We start from the raw sequence: 18,446 nt of genomic DNA, 5'->3' as shown, positions 1-18,446 counted from the left end.
TTATGTCTGTGCCAGCTCTTTGAAAAGAGCTATTCAAATCAATCCCACTCCCCCGCTCTTTCCCTATAGCCCTGCAAACTTGTCCTCCCCAAAATAATTGCCTACTTCTTTCTTAAAAGTTGTTATCGAATCGGCTTCCATCACCCTTTCAGGCAATGCATTCCAGATCCAAACAACTCACTGTGTGAAAACATTTCTCCTCACCTCCCCTCTGTTTCTTTTAGCAACTATTTTAAATCGGTTTCCTCGGGTTACACCAATCCGCCCACCAGTGGAAATAGTTTCTCCTTGTTCACCCTATCGAATCCCCTCATAATTTTGAAAACTTCTATTAAGTCTCCTCTTAACCTTCTCTGCTCCAAGGAGAATAATCCTAGCTTCTCTAGCCTCTCCTGATAAGTGAAGTCCCTCATTCCTGTTACCATCCTGGTAAATCTCCTTTACACCCTCTCCAATGCCTTGACATCCTTCCTAAAGTGTGGTGCCCAAAACTGAACACAGTCTCTAGCTGAGGCCTAACCAGTGGGGTATAAATGTACTGTATTGTCTGACAATGAAACCTTGGGGTAGAGCCAGGTAGGAATCGTCAGATACAGGGATGAATACACACTTTCCAGTGTGGAGGCCATTTTACTCCTTTTAATATTAGCCAAGCAAATTCTACCACCCAACAAAGGCATTGTTGGGAAGAAATTCCACTTGGGTTTTGATTTACATTATTTTAGAGCATAATCGCTTTGAGATGTCATACTAACGTGAAAGGCACTATATAAATGTAAATTGTATCATATGCTAATTATTCAAAGTCTTTACTTTCAAGCCAGTTTTCAGAAATATTTAAAACATTTAAATAAATATATACTTAAAAGAATAGAAGAATGATTTAAATATATTTGGTGACATAGACTTGTGGATTCTCGAAGAACTGCCATGCAAAGGGACTACATGCACACCATCCCCGAAACTGTTACTATCACCTCAGAGACTGGAGTGTACAACGATTACAACAACTACTAAATGTGAGTCATGTTTGTTGGTTTGAAATTGTAGTCATGGTTCTTTCCTTTAACAAAACCCAGCACCAGTTCTATAATATATTTGTGTAAAGGGAGAGTACTGTTGGGAGAGTACTTTTGATATGAAGTTTTATTTTAAGCACAATATCGAAAGTAATTTCCCTCTTCACCAAGGTATAATAACAATCAACAGTTAAAAAATATATATATTTTAATTCTGGAGCTCAAGTGAAAGACTGAAAAGAGTGGAAGAGAACATGAACAAGGCAAGGCAAAGTGTTTTGTTGAATGCCAAGTTTGGGTTTTGAAAGACTAGATTGTGGGAGGCCAGGAAGGTGAATAGATGTTGAGTCCACAGTGTTGATGTGCTGAGAGAGAATAATTTTGAGTTGGAAATAATACATTGAGTCTTCATTTCAACACTGTGGAGGACGTTTATAAGACATTTCAAATTTAGGAGTAGCAGGAAAGACTTTTTAGTAGCATCTTTATACTGAAAAGCTACAATAGAAGCGGCGGAGTTGAATGACAAGAGAAGGATTACCTATCCAATGAAGTTTATATTCGGCAGGAATTTTGTTGTATTTTTGGTACTTTCTTACCATATGTTGTTTTCTTTAATCTAGATAAATGGTATTTCTGCCTTCACAACCCATAAAAGCATTCCAGGAGAGATTGAAGGTAATAACTCTTTGTGTAAGTGAGGCCTTCCTTACAGACTGCAAGGGTTCATATACATTTTCACAACTGATTTAATCAATTTTTTGATTTGAATGTGGCTGTGTATTTTGCTGTCTCCAATAAGTTCATAATATTGTTATACTTATTGATTCCATTGAAAGCTCAACAAAGCTTCAGTTAACTAGGAAGTTTATTCCCCTTTTGAGACTTCGAAACATTATTAGTAGGATGATAAGTGAAGTATTTAGCTACAGGTAAGTAATGGCCCAATTTTTATTCATAGAATCATAGAATCGTACAGCACAAAAAGAGGCCATTCGGCCCATCGAGTCAGTGCCAGCTCTTTGAGAAGAGCAATGTAATATCAATCCCACTCCCCAGCCCTTTCCCCATAACCCTGCAAACCCGTCCTCCTCAAATACCCTTCCAACGCGTTTTTAAAAGTAGTTATCGAATCGGCCTCCACCACCCTTTCAGGCAATGCATTCCAGATTCTAACAACTCGCTGTGTGAAAAAAATTCTTCTCACCTCCCCTCTGCTTCTTTTAGATACTATTTTGAATCTGTGACATCGAGTCACCGACACACCCACCAGTGGAAACTATTTTTCCCTTTCTAACCTATCATATCCCCTAATGATTTTGAAAGCCTCTATTAGGTCTCCTCGTAACCTTCTCTGTTCCAATGAGAATAATCCCAACCTCACTAGCCTTTCCTCATAATCAAGGTCCCTCATTCCTGGTTTCATCCTTGTAAATCTCCTCTGCACCTTTTCCAATGGCTTAACATTCTTCCTATAGTGTGGTGCCCAGAACTGGGCGCAGTATTCTAACTGAGACCTAACCAGTGTTTTATATAGATTAATCATAACCTCCTGACTCTTGTACTCTATGCCCCTATTTATAAAGCCTAGTATCCCATATGCCCTTTTTACAGCTTTATCTACCTGTCCTACCACCTTCAAGGATTCATTTACCTGCACCCCCAGGTCTCTTTGTTCTTTTGCCCCCCTTAAGATTGTATTACCAGCCTTTATTGCCTCCCCTCATTCTTTCTACCAAAATGCATTACCTCGCCTTTCTCCACATTGAAATTCATCTGCCATGTGTCTGCCCATTTTACCATTCTGTCTATGTCTTCCTGCAGTTGGCTACTATCCTTCTCACTGTTTACCATCCCACCTAACTTTGTGTCATCCGCAAACTTGGAAATGGTACTTGCTATACCCAAGTCCAGATCATTTATGTATATTAAGAAGAGCAGTGGTCCTAATACCGATCCCTGGGGGACGCCACTGTACACTTCCCTCCAGTCAGAAAAGCAGCCGTTCACCACAACTCTCTGCTTTCTGTCTCCCAGCCAGTTCTGGATCCGTGCTGCCACTGTCCCTTTTATACCATGGGCTTCTGTCTTTCTTACAAGTCTTTCATGTGGCACTTTGTCAAATGCCTTTTGAATGTCCATATAAATAATAATAATAATAATCCTTGCATTTGATATAGTGCTTTTCACGTCGGGAGGACATCCCAAAGCGCTTCACAGAACACACTGTAAAGTGAATTGACTGTATATTTGTGGGCGAACACGGCAGCCAATTGCGCACAGCAATGTCCCACAAACAGTCGTGGATTGAAAATGACCAATTTATTATTGGTTTTTTTTGGGAGGGATTATTATTAGGCGTGTGGAATAAGGAAACTTGCCCAAGGTTTCGCCCTGTGCCTGGAATTGAACTCAGGTCTCTCACTTGCAAGGCGAGTGCTCTAACCACTGCACTACATCAACTGCACTACCTTTATCCACCCTCTTCATTGCCTCATCGAAAAATTCTAATAGATTTGTTAGACAAGATCTGCCTTTAACAAATCCGTGCTGGCTGTCCCTAATTAACCCATATTCTTCTAAGTGAAGATTTATTCTGTCCCGGATTATAGTCTCCAGGAGTTTCCCCACTACTGATGTTAGGCTGACTGGCATATAGTTCCCAAGTTTGTTCTTCTGACCCTTTTTGTACAGGGGAGTCACATTGGACACTCTCCAGTCATCTGGCACCATCCCTGTGTCCAACGAAGATTGAAAAATTGTAGCCAAAGCCTCCGCTGTTTTATTTATTTGATTATTCTTGCTCAGAATACATTTTCTTTCATCTGATTAACTTTTCCATTGTTTTGCATTTTTCTTTTGTTAATTTTCTCCTGTTATCTTGCTAGCTCCTCTAACATTCCCCAATGTACAGTTTCATGAGAATTATATTGCCCAAAGGGGTTTTCTTAATATGAGGCCTGACAGTAAATATTGGTAGGATGTATGACACCTTAGTGATGTTTAGTCAGTGAATTGCTGAGCCAGAAATGGAAAAGCTTCCGGTGCATTTCCAATCAGTGCTGAGTTAACTCATATCATAGAGCTCTATGGTGGGCTTCAGTGCCTCAGGTTAGAGAGAGGATTATCAGCCAAAGTTCTAGCTCCTGAAAGCTATCCAGTGGCTGCTGATGGGGGGGCACATATGTAAATGTTGGATGAAGACAAGGTTATACTTGATGGTGATGCTTCCACGGTGAAATAACCTACTAAAACTCAGTGGCCGAACTTCCATAGGTGAACTAGAATTATTAAATAAATGATTGTGAGGAAACCCTAATTTTTTGAACAGTGGAATGAGGTATTGTAAACATTTGTTTTACTGGCTGAAAGCTCTTGTGTTTCTTTAGGTAAATGTAAGGTTATGGAGCAGAAAGATAGTGTCGAGGGGCTGAAAGATGAGCAGTGTGGACACAACGCAATAAGAAGTTATTCTGGGTTTTGCGAGTAAGTAAAATTTACAAAGAACGCATAGCACGAAAACAGGCCACTTGGCCCAACCAGTCCATGCTGATGTTTATCCTCTAGGAGTCTCCATCAGGAGTCTCTTATTCCCTCCCATAACCCCGTTTTTAAGTGCTTGTACAGATGTCTTAATAAATGTGATTGACAGAGCTGTTTGGAACTTAACTATCACATCTCTGTTTCAGGAAACATTATAAGCAGTATTTAGTGGAACTTGCTAATGAACATTGCTTAGATCCAGTTGTATTATACAACAAGGAAGAAATGTTTAGTGAGCTCTATCGCTGGGATGTTGCAATCCCAGACCCAAATCCGAATGAGACAGAAGAGAAATTTATTCAGAGGCTAAGAAAGGTAAGTTTCCTCCCAAATTTTTGAAAACTCAAAGAAAATGAATATCAAAATGTTGGTGATGAATACAATACATAGCCAACATACAGCCAACATACAGTTGGTAGCACTTTTGTCTCTGAGTCAGAGGTTATGGGTTCAAGACCAATATCAGGATTTGAGCTCATAGTCCAGGCTGATACTCCAGTGCAGTGCTAGGGGTAAGATCTAACCAAGATACCGATCGTCTCTTTAGGTGGATGTTAAGCATCCCATGGTACTATTTAAAAAGAAGGAAGTTTCTCCTGGTGACTTTTTTGCTTATATAGAATCATAGAATTGTACAGAAGGAGGCCATTCGGCCCATCGTGTCTGTGCTGACTATTTTAAAAGAGCATTTCAATTCAATCTGACTCCCTCGCTCTCTCCCCATAGGCCTGCAAAAGTTCAAAGTATCAATAATAGTCCATTAATCTAATCCGTATGTTAAATACAGTCGATTTGAAATATGATGCATACATCTAGCAGATTAGAGTGGAATTAACAGTAGTTGTGGAGATAGACCCAAGGTCAGACCATTTAGTTTTCTTTCAGTGCGTCCTTCAGTCAGAAGGACGGAAATAACCTTTTAAATTCCAACCCCGTTTATCTTAGTTCTTTCTTGATGCTCTAAACTTGAGTTGAAATAGTCATTCAACAGCACTAAGAAAGACTTGTGTCAACGATTCAAATGCAGTTGACCTGTTGTTCAAAATCTGAGCACCATTGATGAGGAAAATTAAAGTATGAAGTCAAAATAAAAATGGAATTGAATCTTGTCACGGGTTTAACATGTAATCTCTGGTTGTTTACGCCCTGCAAATCCTAGGTCTTATTGTGTGTTATGTGGGGAGCATCTGGCTTCAGAGCTTGATAGTTATATTTGGATCGTATGGAATATTGACAAATCAATAATGAATGCCAACAATGTGCCCATATAAGGCTGTAATTTGAAACTAATATGTATTTCATCTGCTTTACCAAATAGAAGATAATTGACGAGATAAAAAGCCCGACAGTCAACATATGAATTGGAAATCAAATCAGATATTTGCCAGGATCTAGAAGTATCGAGTGTGAGCCACATAGATGTAATCTTCAGATGTAACCTTGAAAATGCTGTATTTTAAGATCTGTGTTGGAGATTTGTAGAGTGTGCTCAGTTATGGCTATCTTTTGTACCATTCATGTTAATTAAAATTGGGGACCATCGTCCTTCAATATTTACAAAACTGGATTACTTCCAAACATTTAAATATTTGTCAATTAAACACAGAAACTATGTTGAGACTGTAAAAATAATTGTACACACGACTAGTGAATTAAGATGGTGGCTTCTGATGATATTACATGCTGTGAAATAACTAAGATTACCTTATGCACTTTCTGTAAATATAGAGTTTACTGCTTAACTGAATTTGCAGATCCTATTCTAACATAAGATTTTTAAACTATTTTTCTATTGCCAGAGATTACTGTCACTTTTGTTAATTTAAGTCTATATTTTTTCAACTGTTTGAAATTCTCTTGTACCATTATACAATAAGTGGAGTATTTGACTGGTTTGATTGTTTTGATGTTTGAAAGTACTAGTTGTAATAGATTAGAATTTCCCTGTAATTTTCTAGTGCATAGCTCTAAAGTTTTTTAAATTAACATTTCATGAAAATATTGCTAATATAGCTAGTTAATTTTGGAAGAATTGTAATTAATCAAATGAAGTTCACTTGTTTTTTTAGAAATTAAATGTAAGTGGCCATTCTTGTTTGTTTTGGCGGGTCACTCAGCCGTAAGGAACATCACAGTTGAGCCTCAAAAAATCTCTCTCTCTTAGTCTGATACAAAACTATGTTAAATGTATACATGTTCTTAAATTAATAAAGACAATAAAGGCCATATGGAATTTCAGGCCTCTGATGCTAAGACATCAGTATTGATAGGGTCTGAAATGCAACATCCTCAAACTGGAAGTTGCTGCACAGCTACAACTTTGTGGCTCAAGTTGCATGAATTTCAGTTATGGAAATGAATTGTAATCTCCCCCGCTGGTTAGCAAAGGATGTTTCACATTGTTTTGCTTTCCAAACTTTTTAGGCCTTTTCTCGAGTGGATTGGTCAAAAGCAAAATGTTGGCTATGAACGAGGTTTACAATCACAGGTGATATATTTACCTTCAACTGTTTCCCAGCTAAGCAAGGTTTTGATGCACACTTGCCAGGATTTAAAAAGATACGACCAGACAACAATTGTAGTGGATTTGTATAATTTTTTTATTGGGATGGTACAGTCATATACAGTAAACTGGTAACTCATCACTCCAAGGGAAAAGGACTGTGATGAGTTATGCAAATATATAAATAATTTGGGCAATATACACAGATATTTTGCAAAATGCAAGTTTATATTCTTTAAACAACCAATTTAAAGTGTGCATAAGTCGTACGGTGTAAGAACGAAACAACCTATGATTGAGAACCATATCAATGTCCTAAATTCTGACAATCACTTTCCAACACTGGGTTCAGCTCAGCAAAAAGAAAAATGTTAAACGGATGGTACTTGATTAAAAACTAAAGACTTCAGAATTAATGAAAATCATTTAACTCTTGACCTAACCAATTATTGGGTGAAACACAAAATACTGCAGATGCTGGAAATCTGAAACAAAAACAGAGAGCTGGGAAAACTCAGCAGGTCAGGCAGCATCTATGGAGAAAGGAGAGCGAGTCAACGTTTCAGGTCCACGACCCTTCGTCAGTACTGGGGCATGTTGGGAGGGAGAGTTTTGAAGGACAAGTTAAGAGGAGGAGGCAGGACAAGGAAGACAACAAAGACAAAGGAGAGAATGTGTTAGTTGATGGGTTAAAGAGGTGGTAGTAGCGTAAAAAGGGGGAGGATGGGTAGAAACAAAACTGGGGAGAAGTGCAGAACAGGCAACACACTGGAGTCCTGTAGCTCAGTGGTTAGAGCACTCGCTTTGCAAGTGAGAGACCTGAGTTGAATTCCAGGCAGAGGGCGAAACCTTGGGCAAGTTTCCTTACTCCACACAGAGCCTAATAATAATCCCTCCAAAAACAATAATAAATCAGTCATTTTCAATCTACGACTGTTTGTGGGACATTGCTGTGCGCAATTGGCTGCCGCGTTCGCCCACAAATATACAGTCAATTCACTTTACAATGTGTTCTGTGAAGCGCTTTGGGACGTCCTCCAGACGTGAAAAGTGCTATATCAAATGCAAGGATTATTATATTATTATTATTACAGAGAGACAAAGAGTGTCTGGGGTGATGATTGTAATGATAACAGAAAGAGGGGGAGGGGGGAAGATGAGCTGTCATGGTCTGAAGTGGCTGAAATCGATATTGAGGCCAGAGGGCTGTAGGGTCCCTACCAGATAGATAAGATGCTGTTCCTCAAGCTTTTGCTGTGGATCATTGGAACAGCGTAGGAGACCATGGATGGAGAGGTCAGACTGTGAATGGGAGTGTGAGGTAAAATAGCAGGAGACCAGAAGATCAGGGTTGACCTTGCGTACAGAACGGAGGTGTTCTGCAAATCGGTCACCCAATCTGCGCTTAGTCTCCCCAATATAAAGGAGGCTACACCATGAGGAGTGGATACAGTAAACTACATTGGTGGTAGGACATGTAAACCGCTGTCTGGGGCCTTGGATAGTGGTCTGGGAGGAGGTAAAAGGGCAGGTATTGCATCTGCTGCAATGGCATGGGAAGGTATCGGGAAGGAGAGCAGCTGGTAGTGCTGATGGCTGAATGAACTAAGGAATCCCGGAAGGAACGATCCCTTTGGAATGCGGAGAGGGAAGGGAAATATGTGTTTGGTGGATAAATTACACTGGGGTGCTGAAAATGTAGGAGAATGATGTGCTGAATCTTGAGGCTGATGGGATGGTAGGTGAGGACTAAGGAAACCCTATCATAGTTCTGGGATGGGGGGGAAAGGGGGAAATAGGGCGGACACAGTCAGGGGCCTTGGCAATTACTATCGATGGGAATCCTCGGTCAAGGAAAAATGAGGACATCTTGGTTGCTCTGGCGTGGAAGGTTGCATTGTCAGAGCAGGTGCGGTGGAGGTGGAGAAACTGGGAAAGTGGGATGGCGTCTTTGCAGGAGGCTGGGTGAGATGAGATATAATCAAGGTAGTTGTGGGAGTTGGTGGGCTCATAGAAAATGTCTGGATAGTCTGTTACCTAACGTGGAGATAGTGAAGTCGAGGAAGGGAGGAATCAGAGATGGTCCATGTGAATTTTATGGAGTGGAAGCGAAATTTATAAATGCTTCTAACTCACTGCGAGAGCAGGAAGCAGCCCCGACACAGTCATCGATGTACCTGAGGAACAGGTCAGGGAGTGGTCCTGAGTAGGACCAGAACAAGGAGTGTTCCAGGTGACCAACAAACAGGCAGGTGTAGCTGGGACCCATGCAGGTTCCCATAGCGACACCTTTTATTTGAAGGAAGTTGTTGGAATTGAATGTGTAATTGTTCAATGTCAGAACAAGTTCAGCCAGGCGGAGGAGTGTGGTGGTGGATGGAAGCTAGTTTTGCCATTGATAAAGGTGGAACCGGAAGGCCTGGAGGCCCTCCTTGTTGGGGATGGAGGTGTAGAGGGACTGAACATCTATTGAGAAGAGGAGAAGTTCAGGACCGGGGAACCGGAAATTGTCAAAGTGGCAGAGGGCATCCAAGGAGTCATGGATATAGGTGGGTAGGGATTGGACGAGGGGAACAAAAAATGGGAGTCCAGATAAGACGAGATTAATTCATGGGACAGGAACAGGCTGAGACAATGGGTCTACCAGGATGGTCCTGTTTGTGGATCTTGGGGAGGTGGTACAGGCGGGCTGTGCGAGGCTATGAGTTTGGAGGCTGTAGGAGGAAGGTCACTAGAGGAGATGAGGTCATGGACTACCTCAGTGATGGTGGCTTGGTGTTCAGCTGTGGGGTCATGGTCCAGAGGAAGGTAGGAGGAGTTGTCAGAGTCGGCATTCAGCCTCTGCCAGGTAGCCGTCCTTTCGCCAGACAACGACTGCGCCTCCCTTGTCAGCGGGTTTAACAGTGATAATCAGGATTGGTCCTGAGGCAGTGGAGTGCAGCGCGTTCAGAGGGAGAGAGGTTTGAGTGGGGGAGGGGAGGGAAGAACTGGATGCGGCCGATGTCACGCCGGCAGTTTTCAATGAACAGGTCGCGGGAGGGTAGGGAGCCTGGCGGTGGGGTCAGATTTCTGGAGACAGGAGAAAGGGTCCGATGTACAGGGGGAGGCATCCTGGCCAAAGAAGTGAGCGCGGAGGCGGCGGAAGAAGAGCTCAGCGTCATGTCGGGATCAAAATTGATTTGAGGTGGGGGCGTAAGGGGATAAAGCTGAAGCCTTTACTGAGGACGGATTGTTCAGGATCAGAAAGTGGGAAGTCAGAGGGAATGGTGAAGATACAGCAGGGCGTGGGATTGGGGGTCAGGAGAAGGTAAAGGGGTGGGGGGAGGCTTCAGGAGGTGGGTTGGCACCTAAAAGAAAAAGGAACAGTTTTTTGTTGAGGCGCCGAATGTGGCGATGAATGAAATGAGTTGAGGACGAGGGCAGTTCTGAGATAAAGTGGTGCTGCTGAAGGGACAGGTCGAGTGTATGATGTGGCGTCACATACCAGAGAGAGTGGATCTCATGAGGCGACAAGAGCAGCGATCAGCAGAGCGTTCAGTTGGGTGTGTGAATCATTGGATGTGTGAAGAGTTCACTATTTTCCTCATTCTAATAGTCTAGCTCAATATCCGCGGTACATTCTGGAACTAAAAACAAGGAAAATCTACAATCTTTGTGTTTTTTTAAAAAAAAAAACTTTCTTATTATAGTTCTCTTGACTTTATACACTACAAATTCGTCCTTCAATTCATTGCTCCTCATCATCCCTTGCATATGGGATCGGCTGCACCACTTGTGCTATTCTGTCTGCAATGGCTCTGCTGCTAGAAGCAATCACCCTGCGTGACATCAAGTCAAATGGTCCTCCTGAAAATAAAGGAAAAAAAAGTCATAAAAGAAAATAATGCTTTTAGAAACTGTGCTTCGAACTTTCTTGGAGGGTAAAAAGTTATGGCTCAGCCTTTTTTGGAAAATCAAATAATGATGGATGAGTTAATGCCACTTAAAACCACTGGACGAAATGATTGTATTCATCAACTAACAACCTTAAACTCATTTTGCCTCCAAATGTAAGATTCTGCACAGTTGTGGAAAATTCAATTTAATTAATTTGAATGCCTTTTTAAAAGAAAAAATGCTTCTAAACTTGAGACTTCATTTCAAAATGTTCCCACATGAGGCCAGGAAGTGAATGACTACTTTTATTTACACAATATTGATCTGGATAAAGAAGGCCCTTCGACCCACCTGATCTAATCTCTCCAGAATACCCTCCCTAACGTCCCCATATTTCTGCATCAAGCTGCCTTTTAACTGAGTCCAGTGTCCCGGCCTCTACCACCCTTCCTGATAACCTGTTCCAGCGTTGATTATCTTCTGAGTAAAGAAAATCTCCCTGTATCTCTCTTGAAATTGCCTTTACAAATCTAAACCTATGTCTCTTGTTCTATTGGCAGTCATTTATATTGTGACCAGAACTGTAGGCATCATCCAAGGTTTGGTCTAAGCAGAGCCCTGTATAAACCTTGTTATGATATTTGGGAATCTAAACTCAACTGATTTATTTGCCTACAAAATACAGTCACACAACTTTACAGTAAAAATGCTTGGAGACATTTCAATGACGTGACAGAGCGCTATATCAAATGCAAAGATTATTATTGTTGTTATTTAGCAATATAGCCCAGGATCCTGTAAACCGGGTCTATTGCTGCCTCACACGGTTCTAACATAGTGATTGATGAGTCAACCACCACCTCAGGATCTCTCTCAGCTTTCTCTTTGGCACGTTCTATCCCATCCACGGTGGGGGGGGGGGGGGGAGGCATTATTGACCAGGACACGGGTAAAAATTTATGAAGACTCAGACTACCTGATATGTCCAGTACAACACCACCAGCCTCTGTGATGATAACGGCTGCAGCTGCCATATCCCAGCAATGAATTCCCATTTCAAAATAAGCATCTGCGCCACCTGTCGCCACTGTGCACATGTTCACAGCTGCAGTTCCCAGAGCTCGAATTCTGAAACAAGATTCACAAATAACAGGTTACAGAGCAGTCCAGTTCAACAAGAGCCCATATCATTTCATTGAAACATATGTTCATCAATCCAAGGGTAATTATATTTACCAAGCAAGGCCCAAGATGAAGAATGAAAGGAATATATTGTGGTGAACAAACAAGTGTTGGTGTGAGATAGCAGACTGGTGCGGGAAATAAACTAACGTAAAAATGTAAGAAACAAAATCCTGGAAAAGTGTAACTTTTATTGCACAAAATGAGTGAAGGATGCTATGTAAATGCAAGTTGCTGTGCTATACATTATATTTAGTTGTAGTAATCTCTAGATGCTTTATTGCAAAGTTATTAAACATTATCAGTATCAATGGGAGAATACGTACAAAACATGAAAATCAATTTCATAACCTGCCATTTATAGATGTTTGCACTTACCCATGACAGGGAATATTGATCAGTTTCTCCATGTTTGAAAGGACAATTTTCAGCACCTCAGGGGTGCGACTGGATCCCAGCTCAGTCACTATAAGAGCTTTGCTTATATCTGTAAAAAAAATTAAGAGAGAATCTAAAGAAAATACTTAAATTACAATTTTAGTTTAGCACAAATTTACACTTCAGTAAAACTTGTTGTCCGAACTAGATGGGCAATTTTTGATTGATAATATCTCCCGAGGCAAAAAAAATGAAGTCACATAAACCAGTGTGATTTCAAAAGCTGTCTACCTAAATGAATGAAAATTTAGGAATACCAAAATCATTGTGTCCTGAGGAGTATTTCACCATACTATGAAGGAAGAATGACAGTGACACAGCTCAAATCTTATCCAGCTAAGACAAGGCATTAGAAGGTATTAATTTTAATTAGCAAACAAGCAAATGGGGAGGTTAGGAGAATTTTTTCACACACAGTTAGGATATGGAATGCCTCCTGGGAGCGTTGGTTGACGAAGAATCCAAAGTAGTTTTTAAAAGGAAACTTGATAAATATATAAAAGGGAGTCAACTGTATGGGTATAGGTGGCGAGGGCTTGGGAAAGTTGGACTGAAGAGATTTTGCTTTTAAGAGGCATGGCGGTCACTAGTCTGAATGGCCTTCGCGTGCGCTGTAAATACATTTCTTGGACCTCACTTTCCATTGGAGTTTTGGCCTTCATCTCCAAGGCTCATTAAGAGACGGGCTAATGAATCATGCACCATCGATCCCTTACATAAAAAGGCAAGATATATTTATTTAACTTGCTGCTGAAAAGATTTAGCCCACAAAATATACAAAATATATACACACCCACAAAATATACTGTCAATTCACTTTACAGTATATTCTGTGAAGCGCTTTGAGACGTCTCGAAGACATGATAAGGCGCTATATCAAACGCAACGCTTATTTTTATTATTATTGACTGTAGGTGCGTCGTGGCACAACTTGTATGTGTGTGTCTCTCTCCTTTCCCCACCCAGAAAACAAGTATTGCCTCTCAGTCATACCTTCCTGTCCAGACACTTTTAATCGCTGTCCATTCAAGAATGCACCTTGGCCTCTTCTAGCAGTGTACATCTTGTCCTCTACACAGCTGTACACAACACCAACCTCAATCTGCAGCATGAAATAAAATGTAAATGAACAGCTTATTATGTTAGCTTCAATATTGTTGAATTAGGCCAGACCAAACCTCAGAGTGGAGTTTAGACATAATATGCAGCATGGATCTGTTTTAAAAAACTTTGTACTAAATAGAAGAAGTTACCTTTTTTAAAAAAATTGGACACAGTCAATAGTTTGGCACCTCTAGCAGCACATAACTCTAGATCCCACAAAATCAAATCCTAATATTGATTGATATTTATAGTCTGCATTTAAGAACATAGGAAAATAAGAACAGGAGGAGGCCATTCATAACCAACAATTCTCCCCCGCAATAAAACTGGTGATTGCTCTGCACACATTAGCAGCCAATTTGCACACAATAACCCACAATCAGGGTTGAAGTGAATGTCCAGTTTTTATTTGGGGCTGTTGGCCAGGAGAAATTCCCTTCTCTTTTGAGTAGTGCCATGAAAAAATTAATGTTCACCTGAACAGGGACAGGACCCCAGTTTAACGTCGACTCAAAGGACTGCAACCTCCAGCAATGCAGCACTCTGCATTGGAGTGTCCCAAAACGGGGTTTGAACCCACAACCTTGTGACTCACAGGCGAGAGCCAGCCTGACACCTTGAATATGAATAACCCAGATATGTGAAAATCAGATCTCCACCGCTCTCCCTCGATCATGGAGCATAGGTCTCAATACCAAACTCCTGAAGCCAGTTTATATATTCTTCTTCTGGCTTGCACATCATGACTTTCAATTGCTGATTAGAGGGACTGGGCTTCCACATACTGGCACATCCCAAGTTCAACTTCAAGTCATCAGCAATTCAAACCACCTGGGACTGGCCTGAATGTCAATAAAAGCCTAAAGTGTATCTATGTGACAAAGATGGTTCACAGCTCAGGAATGTTGGTGTTTCAGACCAGCATGGGTAAGGTTTGTTTACACAGCAACTCTTGTGTGAGGGAAAGATCCAAAATGTCAGGTATCCAGTGGGAGTGGGTGAAAACACACAGAGGTCACCTTTCTACCAAGGTTATTATTTTTGGTAGACATGGGGCTGGTATGCTATGTCAGAAATGTTCTCCAAACACGCTTTAAATAGCTGGTTAAACAGATTCCTGTGGATTTTCATCCAAATTCAAAAAGGTCGAGAAACTTAAATTTTCAAGACCTAAGCTGTCACTTTGTGCTTTTAACATCACACTTAGCCTAGATATACAATAACTTAATGTTATTTCAACTTTCTATTCCCATCATACTAAGGACTTCTTCCCAGCAACATTCATTTATTAATTTACGCATATTAGGCAAAACATTTCGTCTACAAAATTTCCTGCTGATTCTGTAATACACGTAAAGTATTCAAGGAAAAAGACTCAAATGGCACAGAATGCAGAATATTTTAATTACCTGTTTGTTTACAGTAAAGCCGATAGAAACTGCCACAAAGGGAAGCCTGAAAAAAAAAATTGGGCCAGTTAGAAAAAAGCCACATTTGTCTGATAATACTGTACTCAATTAAGAAAACTTAGAAGCATTAGCGCTCGAAAGAAATTAGTCCAGAAATATCCAACCCCCTCCCCATCGATGCACACCACAAAACAAATCCGCTACCTAATGTTATAAAGTGAACGTAACTCATCCAATGGCTCAATCGATGAAGCAATTGTCCTGGAGTGAATGTGAAAGATCTGCATGGTCTCATGCTCAATCCCCTCGCCCGTGATAAGGTATCTAATCTTATTAGATTGGTAGTGCAATTAGCTTTAGTCACCCTCGGCTACAGAGAAGGCAGTGATCACTTCTGATCACTAAACAGTAAGTCCTATTGGCTGCTGGAACTTACTTGTATGGATGAAATTTCAGCTGAAGATAGGAATGGATCCCATAATGAAATCATCTGCCAACACTAGCTGACTAAGGTCACATGTTGCCATACAGGTAATGTACCAGAGGATGCCCATCACTGACAGAACTACATCCCACCAGGAATTTGCTCCTTCAAGGAGAGAAGCTGGGAAAATTAGAGTGAGGACAGGAAACAATGTATAATAAGTTACCTTCATCAGTTCTCCCAGAAACTTTGAATTTCTCCTCCCCTGGTACCAATAACAATCATACCTGTGGACAAAATTAGTTGTGCCATCAATGGGATCGATGATCCAAGTGGGATTATCTGTTAATACACTTTGTGCTCCATCTGCAACAGACTCTTCACCAATAAAACTGGGGGGGAAATAAAGACATTAAAGCATTCAAATGAACCATCTGTGACTTTTTTTTAACTCAGCATAATCTGAAATATTTTAAATATGTGCTGCTACAACATTCTGTACACCAATTTCGCATAGAAAATGCAACAAACTGGAATACATTTTGCTGTTTCAAGGTTATGTGGATTCCAAAGCAAACAGCAAAAGCTTTGACGAAAATGAAGTTCTGTCTGCATTATGTTCCCTAAGGGAATAGTTCTGAAATAAATGCATCTTTATTAAACTTTCCCTATACAGCGATATGGAGAACGGCAGGTAAATGGGTCTGAAAGGATTGTTCTTAATAGACAGGATGGGCTGAATACCTTCTGTGCTCCAAATTTCTATGGTTCAGTTTCTTTTTTTTCCAGCTCAAATAGGTAATAAATATACCACACCAGAAGAAAAACTGGCTATTATATAACCATTTAATTTAACCTTCTCGGAATATAGCAAATCTTACTACATGGTAAGGAACTTCCCAACAAAGCTATAGTGAGAATAATTGTGTAGATGAGGTACAGGTTTACAGAATCACACCTAATACATCATCTTTGCAATATGTTGCAAGTACATCATTTACCTGTGAGAAGGAAATTTTTTCTTCAAGGTATTTATAATCATTTTTTCTACTTTTTGATCTGTCTCAGTCACCAGATCTGCAGGAGAACTTTTAAGCATTACTGACTGTTCAGTCTTCAAGGCTTCACGGATTACCTGCAGGATCAACAACAACTTGCATTTATATAATAATAATCCTTGCATTTGATATAGCGCCTTATCACATCTTCTAGATGTCTCAAAGTGCTTCACAGAATATACTATAAAGTGAATTGACTGAATATTTTGTGGGAGAAACGCGGCAGCCAATTTTGCACAGCAGTGTCCCACAAACAGACGTGGATTATAGTGACCAATTTATTATTATTATTATAATGTCCTTCCAGCTCCATCACTTGAAGGGGGTAGCTTCTCATAGCACTTAACAGTGTTGGAGTTTGTTTGTGGGACACTGCCGTGTGCAATTGACTGCCACATTTTGCCCACTAAATATACAGTCAATTCACTTTACAGTATATCCTGTGAAGCGCTTTGAGACGTCTCAATTACATAAGGCACTATATCAAATGCAAGGATTATTATTAATTATTATTACTACAGAGGTGAAAGAATCCCTGCCCCCAGTTGAACGAAGAAAAACTACAAGTTACAGATTGAAAAACAAATCTCTTTACGAATTTTCCTCACCTCGCCAGCCTGCCGAGCAACAGCTACTCCGGCCTCCAGACACTCTTGCCATGGATCATCTCCACATTTAACATCTGTCATCTTCCAAACGTGAGCACTCGTCTAAAAATACTACAACAACAACAACAAAATTACATTTGTAAAGCACCTTTCACGGCGGGAGGAAGTCCCAAGGCGCCGGACAGAGTTTTGGACCAGAGCTGGGGGTCAGGTTCGGGAAGGATGGAGGGCAGCGGCGGGGGAAGCAGTGAGGTCGAAAGCGCGATCAGAGGGGAGGGTCTTGAGATGGGTCTTGTCGGAGGCAAAGAGAAGGGGTGAGGCGGAGGGGCTGCGGGATGGAGTTCCAGAGGGTGGGGCCAGAGTGTCGGAAGGCCCACCCGCCAATGGTGGGGCGAGTGAGGCGGGGGACCGGAAGCAGACCGGAGCCCACTGAGCAGAGGGAGCGAGCGGGTTGGTAGGGGGTTAGGAGGTTGCAGAGGTTGGGGGGAGTGGAGGGGGGGGGGGTTGGGGGGGAGAGCAAGACCGTGAAGGGCTTTAAAAAGAACTGTGTGGTGCCCCTGTCCTGGGAATACCTGACCCCAGTAATCTCTCTCTCCCCCCCACCCCCACCCCCCAGATATATCCCCCACCCCAGGAATCTCTCCTCCCTGTCCTGGGAATATCCCACCCTCTGTCCTGGGAATATCCCACCCTCTGTCCTGGGAATATCCCACCCTCTGTCCTGGAAATATCCCACCCTCTGTCCTGGGAATATCCCACCCTCTGTCCTGGGAATCTCTCACCCTCTGTCCTGGGAATATCCCACCCTCTGTCCTGGGAATCTCTCACCCTCTGTCCTGGGAATATCCCACCCTCTGTCCTGGGAATATCCCACCCTCTGTGGGAATCTCTCACCCTCTGTCCTGGGAATCTCTCTCCTCCCTGTGTTGGGAATCTCTCTCCTCCCTGTGTTGGGAATCTCTCACCCTCTGTCCTGGGAATCTCTCTCCTCCCTGTGTTGGGAATCTCTCTCCTCTCTGTGTTGGGAATCTCTCTCCTCTCTGTGTTGGGAATCTCTCTCCTCTCTGTGTTGGGAATCTCTCTCCTCTCTGTGGACTCAGCTTCACCCACTTCCGTGACCTGTAGTGACGCACCGCACCGCACATGCGCACAGCGCGGGGACCGTCTCTAATTCGCTCCTTTGTCGTTTCCTTCCAGAAACCGCAGGAGATGACGGTCCCTGAGAGCCACTCCCCCCTCCCCCCCCCCCTCACCTCACCCCCTCCTCCCCTCCCCCCTCACC

At 41.8% G+C, this 18,446-nt stretch overlaps 2 protein-coding genes across 7 annotated transcripts in view; one reads left to right on the top strand and one right to left on the bottom strand.

The window, feature by feature from the left end:
- Positions 1-6,788, top strand: part of si:dkey-181m9.8 — a 28,374-nt gene extending 21,586 nt beyond the window's left edge. For 2 of the 4 annotated variants that reach the window (XM_007896779.2, XM_042331942.1), the window contains exons 18-22: positions 906-1,019; positions 1,643-1,697; positions 4,409-4,505; positions 4,709-4,877; positions 5,881-6,788. In XM_007896779.2, the coding sequence (XP_007894970.1) occupies positions 906-1,019; positions 1,643-1,697; positions 4,409-4,505; positions 4,709-4,877; positions 5,881-5,922 (477 nt within the window). In that variant the 3' untranslated portion in view covers positions 5,923-6,788. Of the gene's footprint in view, positions 1-905; positions 1,020-1,642; positions 1,698-4,408; positions 4,506-4,708; positions 4,878-5,880 lie in introns of those variants that run through there. The other 2 variants (XM_042331943.1, XR_006084843.1) reach the window with 2 other exon arrangements.
- A 1,530-nt stretch (positions 6,789-8,318) lies between these two features.
- On the bottom strand, positions 8,319-18,409 carry impa1 (inositol monophosphatase 1). 3 transcript variants are annotated; one of them, XM_007896773.2, is made up of 9 exons: positions 18,275-18,409; positions 17,165-17,275; positions 16,500-16,633; positions 15,786-15,890; positions 15,075-15,120; positions 13,555-13,663; positions 12,502-12,610; positions 11,918-12,069; positions 8,319-10,911 (listed from the first exon to the last, which is right to left on the bottom strand). In XM_007896773.2, the coding sequence occupies exons 2-9, from the start codon at positions 17,243-17,245 to the stop codon at positions 10,793-10,795; spliced, it is 855 nt and encodes a 284-aa protein (XP_007894964.1). In that variant the 5' UTR covers positions 17,246-17,275; positions 18,275-18,409; the 3' UTR covers positions 8,319-10,792. The 3 variants fall into 3 exon arrangements, with proteins under 3 accessions (XP_007894964.1, XP_007894965.1, XP_007894967.1); XM_007896774.2 differs by lacking the exon at positions 18,275-18,409 and adding an exon at positions 18,130-18,160; XM_007896776.2 differs by lacking the exon at positions 18,275-18,409 and adding an exon at positions 17,832-17,849.
- Between the last annotated feature and the right edge of the window lie 37 nt (positions 18,410-18,446).

The sequence above is a fragment of the Callorhinchus milii genome, unplaced genomic scaffold (assembly GCF_018977255.1).
Source record: "Callorhinchus milii isolate IMCB2004 unplaced genomic scaffold, IMCB_Cmil_1.0 Scaffold2, whole genome shotgun sequence".
Lineage (NCBI taxonomy): Eukaryota > Metazoa > Chordata > Chondrichthyes > Chimaeriformes > Callorhinchidae > Callorhinchus > Callorhinchus milii.
The sequence above is the reverse complement of the archived record's forward strand: the minus strand, read 5'-3'. Positions and strand labels throughout refer to the sequence as shown.

Coding starts and splice junctions, on each gene's coding strand:
- impa1 (XM_007896773.2), bottom strand. CDS start 17,245: ATGACAGATGTTAAATGTGGAGATGATCCATGGCAAGAGTGTCTGGAG. Junction 13,664..15,074: donor GCTTTACTGTAAACAAACAG/GTAATTAAAATA, acceptor TTCATGCTGCAG/ATTGAGGTTGGTGTTGTGTA. Junction 10,912..11,917: donor TGTTGTACTGGACATATCAG/GTAGTCTGAGTC, acceptor CTTTATTTTCAG/GAGGACCATTTGACTTGATG.